This window comes from Mercenaria mercenaria, chromosome 16, assembly GCF_021730395.1.
Source record: "Mercenaria mercenaria strain notata chromosome 16, MADL_Memer_1, whole genome shotgun sequence".
NCBI lineage: Eukaryota > Metazoa > Mollusca > Bivalvia > Venerida > Veneridae > Mercenaria > Mercenaria mercenaria.
In genome coordinates, this window is record NC_069376.1 from 19140739 (window position 1) to 19155848 (window position 15110).

Sequence of the window (15110 nt, forward strand, 5' to 3'; positions counted from 1 at the left end):
ATTTGCTTTTCTGACGTTTGATTTGAATTTAATTTCTCTTTAACTTTACCAAAAGATGTTCGAATGTCCGGAGTACCGATGGCGTGTTTAAATTTTATTTTCTTATTATAATATTTGGAATTATGCGACATTTTTCGATAATTTAGGTAAGTTTCTAACAATTGTTTTTCCGACTCATTTTGACGCATGAAAAAGCGTTTAGCGACCGTGATGAAAGTCATACTAAATGCCGTACTATGCCGTGACCCGTTCTATGTAAACAACGCACTTCGAGTTGGCAACAAAATTCTGCGAATAAACCATAATTAGAGTCAGAATTTTTATGATTATTTGCATCATTTTAGTTAAACTTTCACAAGAAATCAATCTAATTGGGAAAAATCATCTCGTTTTGGGGAATTTTTAAGCATTTTTTGGGAATTTTGACCATTTTTGTCAGTTGGGAAGACGCCGAATTTCGGAGTCAAATCGGCGCAAAAAAAATCACTGTAAAATTACAGTGTAGAATGAAACCCGCGGTAATTTGGGGGACATTATTTATCGTGAGCGGCCTAGCCAACTCGGTACCGCATGTTTAACATGACAATCAAACCGTATAAATGCTACGTCAGACATTTGTCAGTATCTATGACTTGTATACGTGACTTGCTTAAACCTTAAAAATAAAGGTTATGCGTCAGACTTAAATTTTATTTCTTGTTGTAGGAACTTACTGTACAAGTGCTTTAAAGTGTTCATAGAAAATAAACGATGTAAAGAATATGATTTTGATAAATATTTACGTTTAGACTGTCAGAGGAGTACCGTAGTCTGGGTACCGGCTTTCGTTCGGTACAAAAATGCTGTTATATAACAGCACGACGGAAGACTAACCGGTACTGGTGATTTGCACAGATACATTAATTTGCGACAGAGGTGAAACAAGACTTAAGCATATGCGCAAAACTACATTTTTTTCAGATTCAAGATCTCTTTTTTTATTGCGGTTTGTAAGTATAAACAAATATATAATACATTTAGAAAATCAGAAAAAAATAGCAACATCTACTAAAACATCCATCGGAAGCATAAATTTCAACTAAGCAAAACAATTGTAGACTAGGTTTGATCGGGACTGTTCTATATGAAACACTTCTCATGCCCCTCAGGTGAACTCTCAAAGGTCCGTGCAAGTATATAAATAAATATATATATATATATATAAGAAAAACATCCAATGGGTTTTCCTCTATATATATTTTTGTACCGATCGGTTTCATCTACAATCATCAGGGCAGACATATACTATATATATATATATATGTACATGCACACAGTAAAAGTATAAATATTGAGAAACTGTAACTACTTATATGTTATAAGTTGTATCAGATGTGATGTAACAGTGTACAGAATGCATGGATATTAAAACTAGATAAAAGGCTTCCGATGATGAAAACAGGTTGATAGGTCAAACTTGTACAATATTAGTCTATACTATCGTCTAGTATTTGGTAATTTGATGATATTATATATATTTTTTTTTATCGTATCCGTGAATTAACAAACTAAAGATCATAGAAATGAAATAATTTGTGTTTATTCATGTGCATGAAAGCGCGTGATAGTGCCGACGTTACTCTGACGTCATCAGCGATTCTCATGTCTATTTTCGGTTTTCAATATTTTTTATTCTTTATGTCTGTTCGCTGTAACCGAGGGGTTTTCCATTGAATTTCGTACTTTGGGACTGGAAAAAGTGTTCCTTATAACCGAGTGTTCCTTATAACCGAGTTCCCTATAACCGAGGATTTTTACATTGAATAAAGAAGGAATTAGATCGGGGAATTGAAAACTGTTCCTTATAACCGAGTGTTCCTTATATCCGAGTTCCTTATAAGTGAGGTTTACTGTATAGAGTTACGGGGTCGATTTCAGAAACTAATCAATGACCCGCTAAAGGTTGTATAACGACCTCCGTACAGCGAATCATTCGGAGGCCAGGCTTGCCGAACCCAAACTTGTTCTCCAGCTTTTAACTGGGTGACCACTGTAGCCGATCCTTGGTCATGGTATCCATTAACTCCATGACCGTATAGCCTGGCAAGAAGGTACCCGCCCTTAACGATGTCTGCAGCAAACAAGGATGTCTTGGGTCCATTGTAGCTTAAGATAGAAGCCGAAAATATATACAAGCCAGCTTTGGGGGCAGTAAAAATGCCATGGTGGGCGCTGTATCCATTCCCGATGTTAAGTAAGACTGTACCAAATACAATGTGTTGATTGATTCCAAGATGAGGATATTCGTTACCGTCCCTCACAGCGTGAAAAGCAACCGGTTTGTGACCCACTGAAAAATCAATAACAATTATAAATATAAACGGACCGGAATTATCGGTCGGCATTTCGGCTGACTAAACAATACTCCTGTAACACCGCCATAAAAACCTATTTTACAGCTGCAGATTGTCTGTAAAGAATCTAATTTTTCGAATTACATAGGAATGTGCACAAGTACTGTAAAATCATTAATTTTCGTAGGGGACAAATTTAGGTTGATTTCGCGGTTGAGTCGATTAAAAAAATCAAATCAAATGAACAAACAAAATTCCAATTCATCGTATTTTCAAAATTGAAATCCATGAATTAAAATGTTCCACGAATTTCAAATATTTGTTTTGACCAAAGCCACAAAGTTTCATGTCCACGATGAAATGATTTTACAGTATTTCATAAAACCTGAAACACTTTGCTAATAATTATGTTACCTTTTTTCCTTTTTTAAGTTCTCTTTCGTTATTCTAAATAATGCGAATTGTAAATCATATTGTAAGGTTTTAAAAAAATTAACCCACACATTTTAGGGGAAAATATTTTCTCTCAAAATTCTAAAATAGTGAGTACTTTGAAAGTGACAAAATATTTTTGCAAGACGTTCTTATAAATAACCGAAAATATTATGCAGAAGGTAGTAAACCGTTGAAACGCTTTTAAAATAACACAGAAAATTTACATTTTTCTTGCATTTTTACCAGCATCTAATTTTTATTTTCACCCATTATCATTTTTTTTCAGTGTCATATTTACATTCTATACCAAACTCGGTGGAATTGAAAATGTTGAAAAATTTCCCCAAAACTGTTGGCGAGAAGCTTTAAGAAAACCTCAAGGAATACTCACGATGTTTAATCGTTTCTTCCAATGCAGTTATTCTAGTTATCAACTGATTCTCTTCTGTTGTACCGTCCGTGGTGTCTGTTTTATCGTCCATGGTGGAATATGGCCCTAGTGAAGTTTTTTCACGTGCGTCAATTGACTCTAAAATGTTTAGGAAATTAAATCATGCAATGTGTGATTTTGAAATTATTTATGTAATCATTTATTTTGCAAGCAAAAAATAAAGGAATTATGTTTTTATCATGTATGATAGTACTGGTAGTAAGTTGATTTTAAGACTTATCTTTTAAATAAAACCAACGCGCGCTTTAAATAAAATAAGGTAGAATATCCACCAGGGAAATCCACATGCAAAAACCGCAACTGACAGCGAGTTAACGTTGCAACGCACGCACGCACTAACGCCCCTCCACCCGACACACACACGCACGCGCACGCACGCGCGCATACAAAAATAACACGTTTATATCCGATAAGTAAACAAACACCATAGGCTTGTAGCTATCAATAAAAAAAATTCGTTTCATTCCAAATTACTTTTTAAAAATGACATGAAAGTTTGGAACTCTTGGAACTGATTATATCTGAATAAAGTATAAAGAATGTTAATCAAAAATACCTTCTGGAAAGTTGTCATAACTATTGACCAGTCTGGTAGATATCAACGCCGGAGAAGCGGCTAATACAAGCAGAAATATCACTGAACACATCCTGTATGTATGTACACCACCTGTTAAACATAACATGAAAATATAGGTCTAAAATAGATCTTGTATCGAGTCAAATTCAGTATGATCAACGTATTCAAAGAATATTTTTTCGGCCAATTTTGGCCTAAAATATGATCGCGGGATGACGGATATTTTAACAACATGTATTGCCATGGAATCGTCTTAATAGAAACAGGAAATATTGAGCACAATAGTAAACCAAAATACATTGTTTTCAAGGGCCTCCGCGGCTGAGTGCTGATAGTCACTGACTTCGAATCACTTGCCCCTTATCGATGTGGCTTCGGGCCTCCATCGGGGCGTTGTATTCTTCACGTGGGGAAGCAATCCAGTTTCCGAAGGTCAGTGGTTCTACCCAGGTGCTCGCCCGTGATAATAAGTGCACTGATGCACATCTGAGGTCTTTCTCTACCATTAAAAGCTGGGAAGTCGCCATATGACCTAGTGTCGATGTGATGTAAAACCAGCCCCGCTCCCTCCCCCTCCCCCCCACTAAAAAAAAAAACAACAACAACACACACACAAAAAAAATCCACACATTTTTCAACAGGTGAAATAATGAAACGGCAATATTAAATGACTAAATATGCTTATTAATAAATATTTGTTCGTTGCTTCTTGTTTAATTTTGTGTCAATTTAAAATTTAATACTATTTTAAGCCATCCACATTTAAATTCTCATAATCAAATAATTAAATTTAAACATGTTATATTATTGTAAAATTTTATTGTTGAAACATTAACACAATAGCAACGGTAACACTGATCGTTAAACCGCAATTAAGTAAATGTATTACCTTTCAGTTGAACTGTTTTCTGGCGAGGAGACGCTGTAGTAGTGTTTGAATGATATTGATATGTCTGCAGTATATATCTCCTTTTTAAGTACTGTCTTCCGATGACGCGATGGAGGCATGTTCACGCACTAAACTCGTGCATTGCCGATATTGTAGCTATGTTCACTCATGACTAATATTGACCTCAAAATCGTTTTTCCCTTCGTAAGTTTCATGTTGGAAAACGTTAAAAGCATCTTATTTTTACAGAAAAGAAGATATTTGAGATTATTAGATACTAAATGTTTTATCTTTTCATGTAATTTAATGTTCTTGTTATCTTTCTCGAGTTCATTCTCTTAACAACACCGTGTCATCTTTTCTCCCTCAACATTAATAAATGACCTCCTTGGACGTATAATTGCAAATGACTGGCGTAAGATAAAGGACAAACGGTTTATTGAATCTAGTTATAGTACAAAGCAAGGATAAAATCTGTTTTGCTACTGTCTAAGAGTAGAGAAAAATGGTTAATGCTAGTAAATGATTAGGTTTTGGTAGATGAAGAGGCCTCTGTGGTCGAGTGGTTAATGTCCCTGACTTCGAATCTCTTCCTCATCCCCTCCCGAATGTTGGTTCGAAACTCAGTTCGTCTGTAGAATTCTTCATCTAGAGGTCGGCACTTAGAATTATCCAGGCGCCAGCGCATGCCTGAGATAATGCATGGATGAGCACCTGGGGTCTAGCTCCACCTCTGAAAGCTGGGAAAACCGTCTGGATTAGCACCTGCGGTCTTGTTCCACCTCTAAAAGCTGGAAAACCGGTATGTGACCTAAATGCAGTCGTTGTGACTTTAAACCCAAGAAATAGGTGTTTTTTTCTGAAGAATGCATTGAATTCTATATCTTTGTCTGAACGAAGACTTACGTATTTTTCTACGCTTGTTCTATTGAAAGACTTGGATAATGATAATATATTAAAATAATTTTAAATGTATACTAGACCCAATTTCATATTAAAATATGAACAATTACTACAGATAGTTTATATAAACATGAAATAAACAAGTTCGTGTGTATGAACAATTACTATATATAGTTTATATAAATATGAAATAAACTACATATAGTTTATAGAAACATGAAATTAACAAGTTTGTGTGTATGAACAATTACTGCATATAGTTTAATTCTATATAAACATGAATGTGGCTCTGCATGCACAATTATGTTATATATTTAGTAGAGTTAAATAGATTTTATGATGATTTTCTACATTTGAAGTAAATATCTAAAGCTAAAATATCTAGATGGCCTTTGGATACCTTTAACTGAAATCAGACACTTAGCTGCAAACAAGGATATGCATACGATGGGTGTATAACTGTACACTTAAGATAAGGTACAACAATGAAGTATACAAATGACTGTGCAATTAAGATAACGTACAACAATGAAATGGCCACAAACATTGGGCATGAACATCCTGATGAAATTAAGATTAATAAAACACTCCTTGAAATGATATCTGCTGTTAAGTGGACAGGGCTGAAAATTGGACAATTTATTGAATACGTGTTTTATAAACAGTTCTTGTTCCTTTTACGTTTACTTTAATCATTAATGGATTACTTTAACAACTTATGTTTTAACAACCACTCATACTAGTTGTACATTGCCGACATGAAGGTTTTGGTAGAGTAGCTATTTGATACCGCATAAAGCTCCCATCCGTATAACACACGTTACTTTAAATCCGAATAAATTAGAAAAAATGGAAACTCCACAGGTCGATTCCCGGCCCTCGCGGAGCTTTATACAGAGTGTATGTATACACATTTCGCATAAAGCTTCAATTTGTAAATACGGAAAATAGAGTTGTAATAACATACAAGAATGACAAACTGTGAAACAATATACATGTACCCATTGAAATAATGGCATCGAAAACACTTCATTGGGCAAATAAAGGGCCATAACTTTAAAGTGACGTAGGCGATCGTGTGGGTTAACGAATTTGGCCATTGACATTCTGACCAAGTTTGATGAAGATCGGATAAAGGCTTTCAAAAGGCTTTATAGGTTAAAGAGCGTATAGTGCTAATTTGGCAAAATTTGGCAGTTAAAAGCGTTTACTCCAGAGTGTCTAGGCAGATCTAACTGGTTACCAAGATTGGCCGAATTATAATGTATATGAACATTCTGATCATGTTAGGTGAAATTGGAATATTGGCAAATAATTAAGGAACAATGTTTGGATTCGCCCAAAGCCCGCCTCGGGTCATTTGGTTAAAACAACTTCAGGCAAAGCTTTTTTAGTTTTTAGACTTTTTAAGTTCATACATTTCATGCAAAAGCCGTACATTGGTATGTTCGGAAGGTGTATGTACCCTACATTCACTGAATTTATGGAGTGTGTGTGGGAGGTGGGGGCAGGGACGGTGGGAGGGGCAACTGCAAGGGCTAAAATGTCCATTTCATTTTTTGAAAAAGTTGACATCAATAATTGAGCTAAAAAAATTCATATATAACATACAGATGTATGTATTTTACCTCACTGACGGTCTCAGTGAACCCTGGCCTGTAAAGTGTTCAAACCGAATACACTAAACAAATCTTTAAACACGCTTGTTCTGTCAATATTTTATAATTATTTTATTAAAACTTTTGAAATTTTACACATACTTGGAATATATATATTTTAATATCATGTCATAATTGAAGCGAAACCTAGTATTTAGCTCCACTGATCGGAGAATAGGGGGGCTATTCTACTCGCCCCGCCGTCGGCGCCGATGTCGGCGTCGGCGTGAGCTTTCTTGGTTAAAGTTTTTCGGCAACCTTTGTTTTTCTGTCATATCTTTGTTACTATTGGTTATATCTTATTGTAACTTCATATAAACATTGTCCAGCGTACAAACAAAGTATGTGCACTGGCTGGGCCCATTATACTTAAGGTCAAGGTCACCAAGGTGTTATACTTAGGTTATTTTTAAGGTTAAAGTTTTTCGGCAAACTTTGTTTTTCTGTCATATCTTTGTTACTATTGCTTATGTCTAACTGTAAGTTCACATAAACATTGTCCAGCGTACAAACAAAGTATGTGCAGGGCCTGAACTCGTTATACCCAAGGTCAAGGTCACAAAGTCGTTATACTTGGAATTATTTTTATGTTAATTTTTTTCGAAAGCTTCGTTTATAGACATTTTTTTGGTAACTTGAAATTAAAAATATTTCTTTATAATTTTCATCTGCATATGTGGTTACATTCCCCATAACTCTAATTGTATTTTTGACAGAATTATGCCCCTTTCATGCTTAAAGTTTTTTGGCAATCTTCGCTTTCTGGATATAACTTTAGTTAGTGCAATATAAGATAAAGACTTGAAACTTAAAATGTATCTTTATCATCATCATCTGCTTGTGTGGTAACAATGCCCATAAACTCTGATTTGTATTTTTGACCAGATTATGCCCCTTTCATACGTTATTTATTTTTATTTTTTTTGACAAACTTCGTTTTCTGGACCTTACTTTGGTACTATATAAAATAATGGCTTGAAACTCAAAATTTTTACCATCATCATCTACATGTGTGGTAACAATCCCAATAACTCTAATTTGTGTTCTTGACAGAATTATGCCCCTTGGTGTATCTTCCTTTTAAAGTAGAGGTCTCTTATTGAGACATATGTTCATTTTACTGTCAAATTGCCGAATAGTGGAATTGTTTGATTTTTTTTTAAATACCTCAATCGATTTCTTAAAAGTCGGAAAAGGAGTTGATAGATAAATTGCATTGATTTCATTCGCTCAAATTTGTGTGGTTACTAGTAAATGAAATTTTTATGTCAAATATCCCGATTATTGTTCCTTCTCTTGAGAAGGAATATCTTAATGCGGTAAGTCACACTTGACTGAGCTACTGATATCGAAAGCTGTTGTAATTACAAGCTGGCCAATTAAACTCCGTGACTTTAGAAATAACCTCTGACGTTAAACTATTCTTTCTCAATTGAGGCGACTCTCTGACTGAACGCGTTCCATGGATTACATAATACTAAACCCGAGGTTGATTGATTGATTCTTTTATTTCCTTCATTCTTGAAGCACATAACATATGTACATTTAGTCGACCAGATAGACATATATCAGCAAAAAATGTAAACAACCAAATATTATCGTTACCTTCAAATGCATGGTTAATATGTGAAAACAAACCCCATTGCGAGCCTCTAATTATGCGCAACAAAGTCACACATCGAATCTTAATGGATTGACCGGGTCAATGTCTTATTGCCGTATTTACTCTACTGAAAGTGGTAACAGATTTAATTTGTTGTTGGATTTAACAATTTATGTTAAATAACTAGCGCAAATATTTACCTGACATTTTTGGCAGTATAAAACAGACATTGCAACCAAAATTTTACAAGATGATCATTTCATATTTATATAGATGTGCCCTGGAAGGAACTTTTGCTATGCTTTAACTTGTGTATGAATACATAGTTTAGTTCGGTGATTTACTTAAATTGGTACTGTTTCCAGCAGTATCGACTTAGACTGGATGCTGGAGACCTGGCGTCGGCTCGGCTGGAAATAGTTGTGACATAAATTCCAGGGTCATCCCACGATGAACAAGGAAGACCTGTTAAGTGTAATCTATCACCTGTACATACGAAATAAAAGCGTAACCCCAGTAAGCACAAATAGCTTCTAAGTAACGTAATTATTTTATTGTTTTACAAATACGAGTAGTAAGTACCCTGTTAGAAATTTTGAACAATAAACTCAATTCGTTAGCCTGAATAATCGACGCTGTGCAATGAACCATGTAAGTACCCCACGCAGTAAGTCTTTAGTTAATAAAATAATATCTTTAAGGAAGGTTGAAAAATTTCTTAAAAGTTATCCTTACCTAAAATTCTAGACAACTCAGTTGCGTATAACTATGTCAAATCACCATTAATTTGTTAATCTGACAGCAACATTTTAACACATATATGTAAATGTCAAAACAACTGCTGCACTAAGCCATACGAAATTCATATATGTAGTACTGTGTTACAACAACCAGAGCACTAAATCATATTGCTACTTTAAATCATTTAAAATGCGGCAGTACGACGTATGCATGCCTTACTGTCGCAAACGACTCAGTGCGTCGTAACAGTGCTTTTTAAACTTGTTTCAGTCTTTAAGACCACTTTCAATCATTTAAAATGCGGCAGTACGACGTATGCATGGCTTACTGTCGCGAACGACTCAGTGCGTCCTTATACAGATCAACACACTCAAAATTGAAAGTTCACACCGGACAAAGCGAGAACCGCACACGATATACAAACCTTAATAATATCGGGCCACTGTTACCTGTAAGCGTTGAATAGATAACTGTGTATTTTGTTTGTGAACTGCAATAAGAGGTGCTGCGCTCGTTCAGTAGTCCGACAGGATGACAGTCTGAGTTTGGACAAAAATTGATTTTTTTTCCATTGACTAGCACGGTGAGAACAGCACACGATATTTAAAGCCGTAGAAATTTCAGGCTTCTGTGACTCAACTGTTTTTCGCTCAGTTGCAATGAAAAACAATCTAATTGTGTATTTAGACTGTGAGCTGCAATTAGACGTACTGCGCTACCGAACTTGTTCAGTAGTTAGGACAGGATGACGGTCTCAATTTGGACAAAACTTAAAAGTATACGCCGGAAAGTCAGAAGCACACACGATATTACAGGCCTTAGCAGTATTCGTCCACTGTGACTAAAGTGTTTGCTCTCATTTTTGCATAAAAACTACTTTTTTCACTGGATCCGCCCATGTATTAACGGGAGAAAAATCGTGTGCAAACAAGGCAATTCACGTGCTGTTAATACATGATTTTTATTTTTGAAATGCTTTGCCAGGGCCGTATGTATGTATTTCTGCGCAGACTGATATTTGGCACCTGCATCTTGTTTCTTCCATAATAACCTCTTCTTGTAGCAATATAGATACAATGTAATCCATAGTATGTTTAGCTGTATTAGTTTCCAACCCCAAACGTACTGCCCCAATCAATGTACGCTCTAGCTTCTCTTAGAGTTTACTCCCTTTACAAAGCGTCTGTTCAGTTATTGTAAATAACTGCGAATAAATAAGTATCGCGTGTAACTTGTGCTATTGCCCGTTTTTAGGTATTATATTAATGATTTTTGTTAGTATCAGTCTGTTTGTTTTTACCTGATTGTTCGCAGAATTCATAAAATAAACCTCGAAAGCTAGTCACTAGCTTCGTACTCATCCGTACTCTGTTTGTTCGTACTCAAAATAATTCGAATGTAAAGTTGTTATTCTTAAAATAATTGTGTTCCTGTTTATCAAATTTTTAAGTTATATGCAAAATTTTGTGTAATGTAACGTTTGTAATAACTAAAAATAAAAATAAGATGCTCAAAAACCTTCAAATCACGCTTTCAGTAGTGTTGTTGTTATGTGTGCCCCGGTTATGGATATTTAAAACATGTTTACCGTTTCCAAGAACAACAAGAATGGTAAATAAAAAATGTACCGGAATCGTCAAGTCATCACAAATGAAAACAATGCATTTAGTCGTCGTGTAATGTTTTTTTACGCTAGAATAGCGACAATACACGTTTGTTTTGTGTATTAACGCCTGTAGAAGCCCTTGGGATATGTTTGTGACCTCGACCTTCGGTCTCGGTCACAAACAATCCCGCGGGCTTCTGCAGACGTTAATACACAAAAAAACGTGTATTATCCCTACATTTGCATTAAAATGCTAACTGTAAATTTAGCTTGTGAACTGCAATTAGAGGTGCTGCGCTGCCGGGTCGTTCAGTAGTAAGGGCGATGACGGTCTCAATTTCGAAAAAGAAGTTAACACCCGAAAAAAGGAGAACCGCACACGATATTACAAACCTTAGTAATATCAGTCCACTGTTGATATTGTGATCTTCGCTTAATTTCGATCAAAAAGCTTACTGTGTATTTAGCCAGTGAACTGCAACCAGAGGCGCTGCGCTGTCATATTCGTTCAAAACTTAGGGACAGTTGACAGTCTCAGTTTGGAGAAAACGTCAATGAACACGCTGTAAAAAGTGAGAACCGCACACGATATTACAAGCGTTAGTGATATCATGCCACACTGACTGAAATGCTTTTTGCTCAATTTCTATAGAAATAAAAGAAATATGTTTAGTATTTGAATTGCAATTAGAGGAAATGTGCTACCGAACTTTATCAGTGGTTAGGGCAGGATGACAGTCTCAGTTTGGGCAAAACCGGACAAGTGAGAACAGCATAAATATGATAATACATGTTTTAGGAATATTGGTCCACTGGCATTAAAGTGTTTTTCGCTAAACTGGAATGAAAGAAATACGTGTGTATTTAGACTGTGAACTGCAATATGCAATATTTGGAGCTGTGCTGCCGAATTTGTTCTGTAGTTAGGACAGAATGACAATCGCAATTTTGATAAAAATTGACATTCTTCACCGAACACGGTCATAACCGTACACGATATTACAAACCTTAATAATATCGGGCCAAGGTGTCTCAGGTGTTTGTCACTCAGTTGTATTGAAAGAATAAATGTGTATTTCGTTTGTGAACTGCAATAAAAGATGTTCGCTGCAGGATTCGTTCAGTAGTAAGAGCATGATGTTAGTCTCAATTCGGACATAAGTTGAAAATTCCCCTGACGAGTGTGCATCGCACATGATATTCTTCTTCTTCTTCTTGGCGGTCACCGCCTTCACCGTCACCCCTGATCCAGCAATGAAGGATGCCGTCTTCTTCAGGTCCTCCATCTTGCCGGGCACTTTGATTCTCATTAGGGTGCTGTTTGGCAGATTGGAACAAGTCATCATTTTAAGCTTCGCACAGGACATAACAGGTTAAATGCCAACATGTGCACAAAGCTTAATTAACTCCTTCTCCGATGTGCCCCTGTGGCCTGGAACAGCAAACTGCTGAGCACATTCTGCAGAGATGTCCACGTCTGGAGAACTAAAGGAAAAGTGTTTGGCCAAACAACACACGATATTAAAAGTTTAAGTAATATCAGGCTACTGTGACTAAACTGGTTTTAGCTCAATTGCCGAGAAAAACTGTGCATTTAGCCTGTGAGCTGCAATTAGAGATGCTGCGCTTACGAATTCATTCAGTAGGTAGGACAGGACGACGGTCTCGATATGGACAAAATTCAAAGAAAACGCCAAAAAATCAAAATCGCACAAGGTATTACAAGCCGTAGTAACATTCGTCCACTGTGACTAAAGTGTTTTTCGCTCAGTTGCAATGAAAATGTAACTGTGAATTTAGCTTGTGAACGGCAATTACAGGTGCTGAGCTGTCGAATTGCTTTAGTACAGTTGCTAGGGCGAGATGACGGTCTCAGTTTGTGTCAAACTCAATTTTTAACTCTGGACAAGTGTTAACGGTACACGATATTACAAGCCTTAGTAATATCGGGTCACAAGTGTTTTTGTCTCAGTTGTCTTGAAAAAAGTAACTGTGTATTTAGTTTGTGATTACGCTGCCGAATTCGTTCAGTAGTCAGGGCAGAATGACGGTCTAAATTTGGAAAACTAGTGAAACTTTTCCCATGACAAAGTGTAACGATTTTGCAACCCTTAGTAATATCGGGCTACTCTGATTCAACTGTTGTTCGCTCAGTTGCAATAAAATACAGTGTAATTAGTATTTGAAATGGTCGCCAATTTTAATTTGCCTCGTCAATATGTGGCAAAAACAGCAAGTACTTCTGTGCACGCTATCTTAAACATTCTTTCACGACAGTAAAGTACTGCAAACCCTTATGCACGCCAAACTTTTCAGTTTGGTATGATGCTACTAACAAAGCAGCAAACAACATTGAAATCTTAACTTTCCCATGGAAACAGCTATTTTCCCATAGGAATGCGGTCTTTCGTTTAGTAGTCAGGACAGGATATCGGTCTCATTTGGGAGAAAATTGAAAGGACACGCCGGAAAAGTCACAATCGCGCGCAATCTAACAATCCTTAACAATAATCGGCAACTGTAACTTAAGTGATTTTTTCCCATTTGCAATGAAAACATGACTGTAAAATTAGTATGTGAGCGGCAATTAAAAGTGCTGTGTTGCCGATTTTGTTCAGTAGTTAGGGCAGGATGACAGCCTCAATTTGGAGAAAAATTGAATGATTACCCTGGACGGTAAAATAAAAATTATTGATATCAGACAGCTGTGATAAACCTTTTTTGTTTGCTCAGTTGCAATTTACAAAAACTATTTATCAAGATTTTGAAATGCATAAAGACGTGCTTTGCTGCAGAATTCTTTCAATAGTTATGGCCAGATGACGGTCTCAGTCTGGACAAAAATTGAAATTTCCCCCTGGCATAGTGGAAACAGCTAGCAATAACAAGATCGGGCTTCTGTGACTTAACTGTTGTCCGTTCAGTTGCAATAAAAAACGAACTGTGTATTTAGCATGTGAGATGTAATTAGAGGTGTTGCGCAGCCGAATTCGTTCAGTGGTTACCTCCACCTAACCCTAGAGCGGAGTAAATTCCGAATATTTCGAATCTTAATATAAAGTTCAGAATTATTCTAGAATCCGACGCTGCTTGTTTTTGCTATTTCAATCAGTTACTGTAGTAGTTGCTCACATACTCACACAATACCAAGAATATAAAAAATGAATATGGAACTTATTTTACACGTCCATGATATTTGTGTGATGTGGTCACATACAGTTTTGTGATTTACCGTAAACATTTCGTCTCAAAGGAATTAAATTAACCTATAGTTTATATTACGGCTGACGAGTCAATATGTGTTAAGAAATCAGAGTACGTTAAAAACCTAAACGAAAGGTTATGTAAATAAGACTAGATTTAGAAAGCGATTTATCTAATTTACTATGGTATCCATTGTTAGCCAGTGCTTTAGAAACTGGCTATAGCTCTAAATCAACTACCAAGTTTCAACCTTGCGTCGATTGAGTTTTACTGTTTTTCTTTGCAAATGAGCTAAAACCAGTTGAGTCAAAGTAGCCCGATGTTACTTAGGCTTTTAATATTGTGTGCTGCTTGGTTCTCCAGACGTGGGCATCTCTGCAAATTGTGCTCAGCAGTTTGCTATTCCAGGCCGCAGAGGCACATCAGAGAAGGAGACATAAAAAGCTTTGGGCATTTAACCTGTCATTTCCTATGCGAAGCCTAAAGATGATGACTTGTTGCAATCTGCCAAACAGTACCCCAATGAGAATCAAAGTATACGGCTAGATGGAGGACCTGAAGAAGACGGCATCCTTCATTGCTAGATCAGGGGTGACGGTGAAGGCGGTGAACACCAAGAAGAAGAAGAATATCAGAATTCGTTGAGTAGTAAGAGCAGGATGTTAGTCTTAATTTAGACATAAATTGAAAATTCCCTTGACGGGTGTGCA

The 15110-nt window shown here is 36.2% G+C and overlaps 1 protein-coding gene across 1 annotated transcript; it reads right to left on the bottom strand.

The window, feature by feature from the left end:
• Nucleotides 1-753: 753 nt before the first annotated feature.
• On the bottom strand, nucleotides 754-4839 carry LOC123541139 (complement C1q-like protein 4). Its single transcript, XM_053526281.1, has 4 exons — nucleotides 4686-4839; nucleotides 3776-3886; nucleotides 3160-3297; nucleotides 754-2329 (listed from the first exon to the last, which is right to left on the bottom strand). Exons 2-4 carry the CDS (start codon nucleotides 3864-3866, stop codon nucleotides 1914-1916), a joined length of 645 nt encoding a protein of 214 aa, XP_053382256.1. The 5' UTR covers nucleotides 3867-3886; nucleotides 4686-4839; the 3' UTR covers nucleotides 754-1913.
• Nucleotides 4840-15110: the final 10271 nt, after the last annotated feature.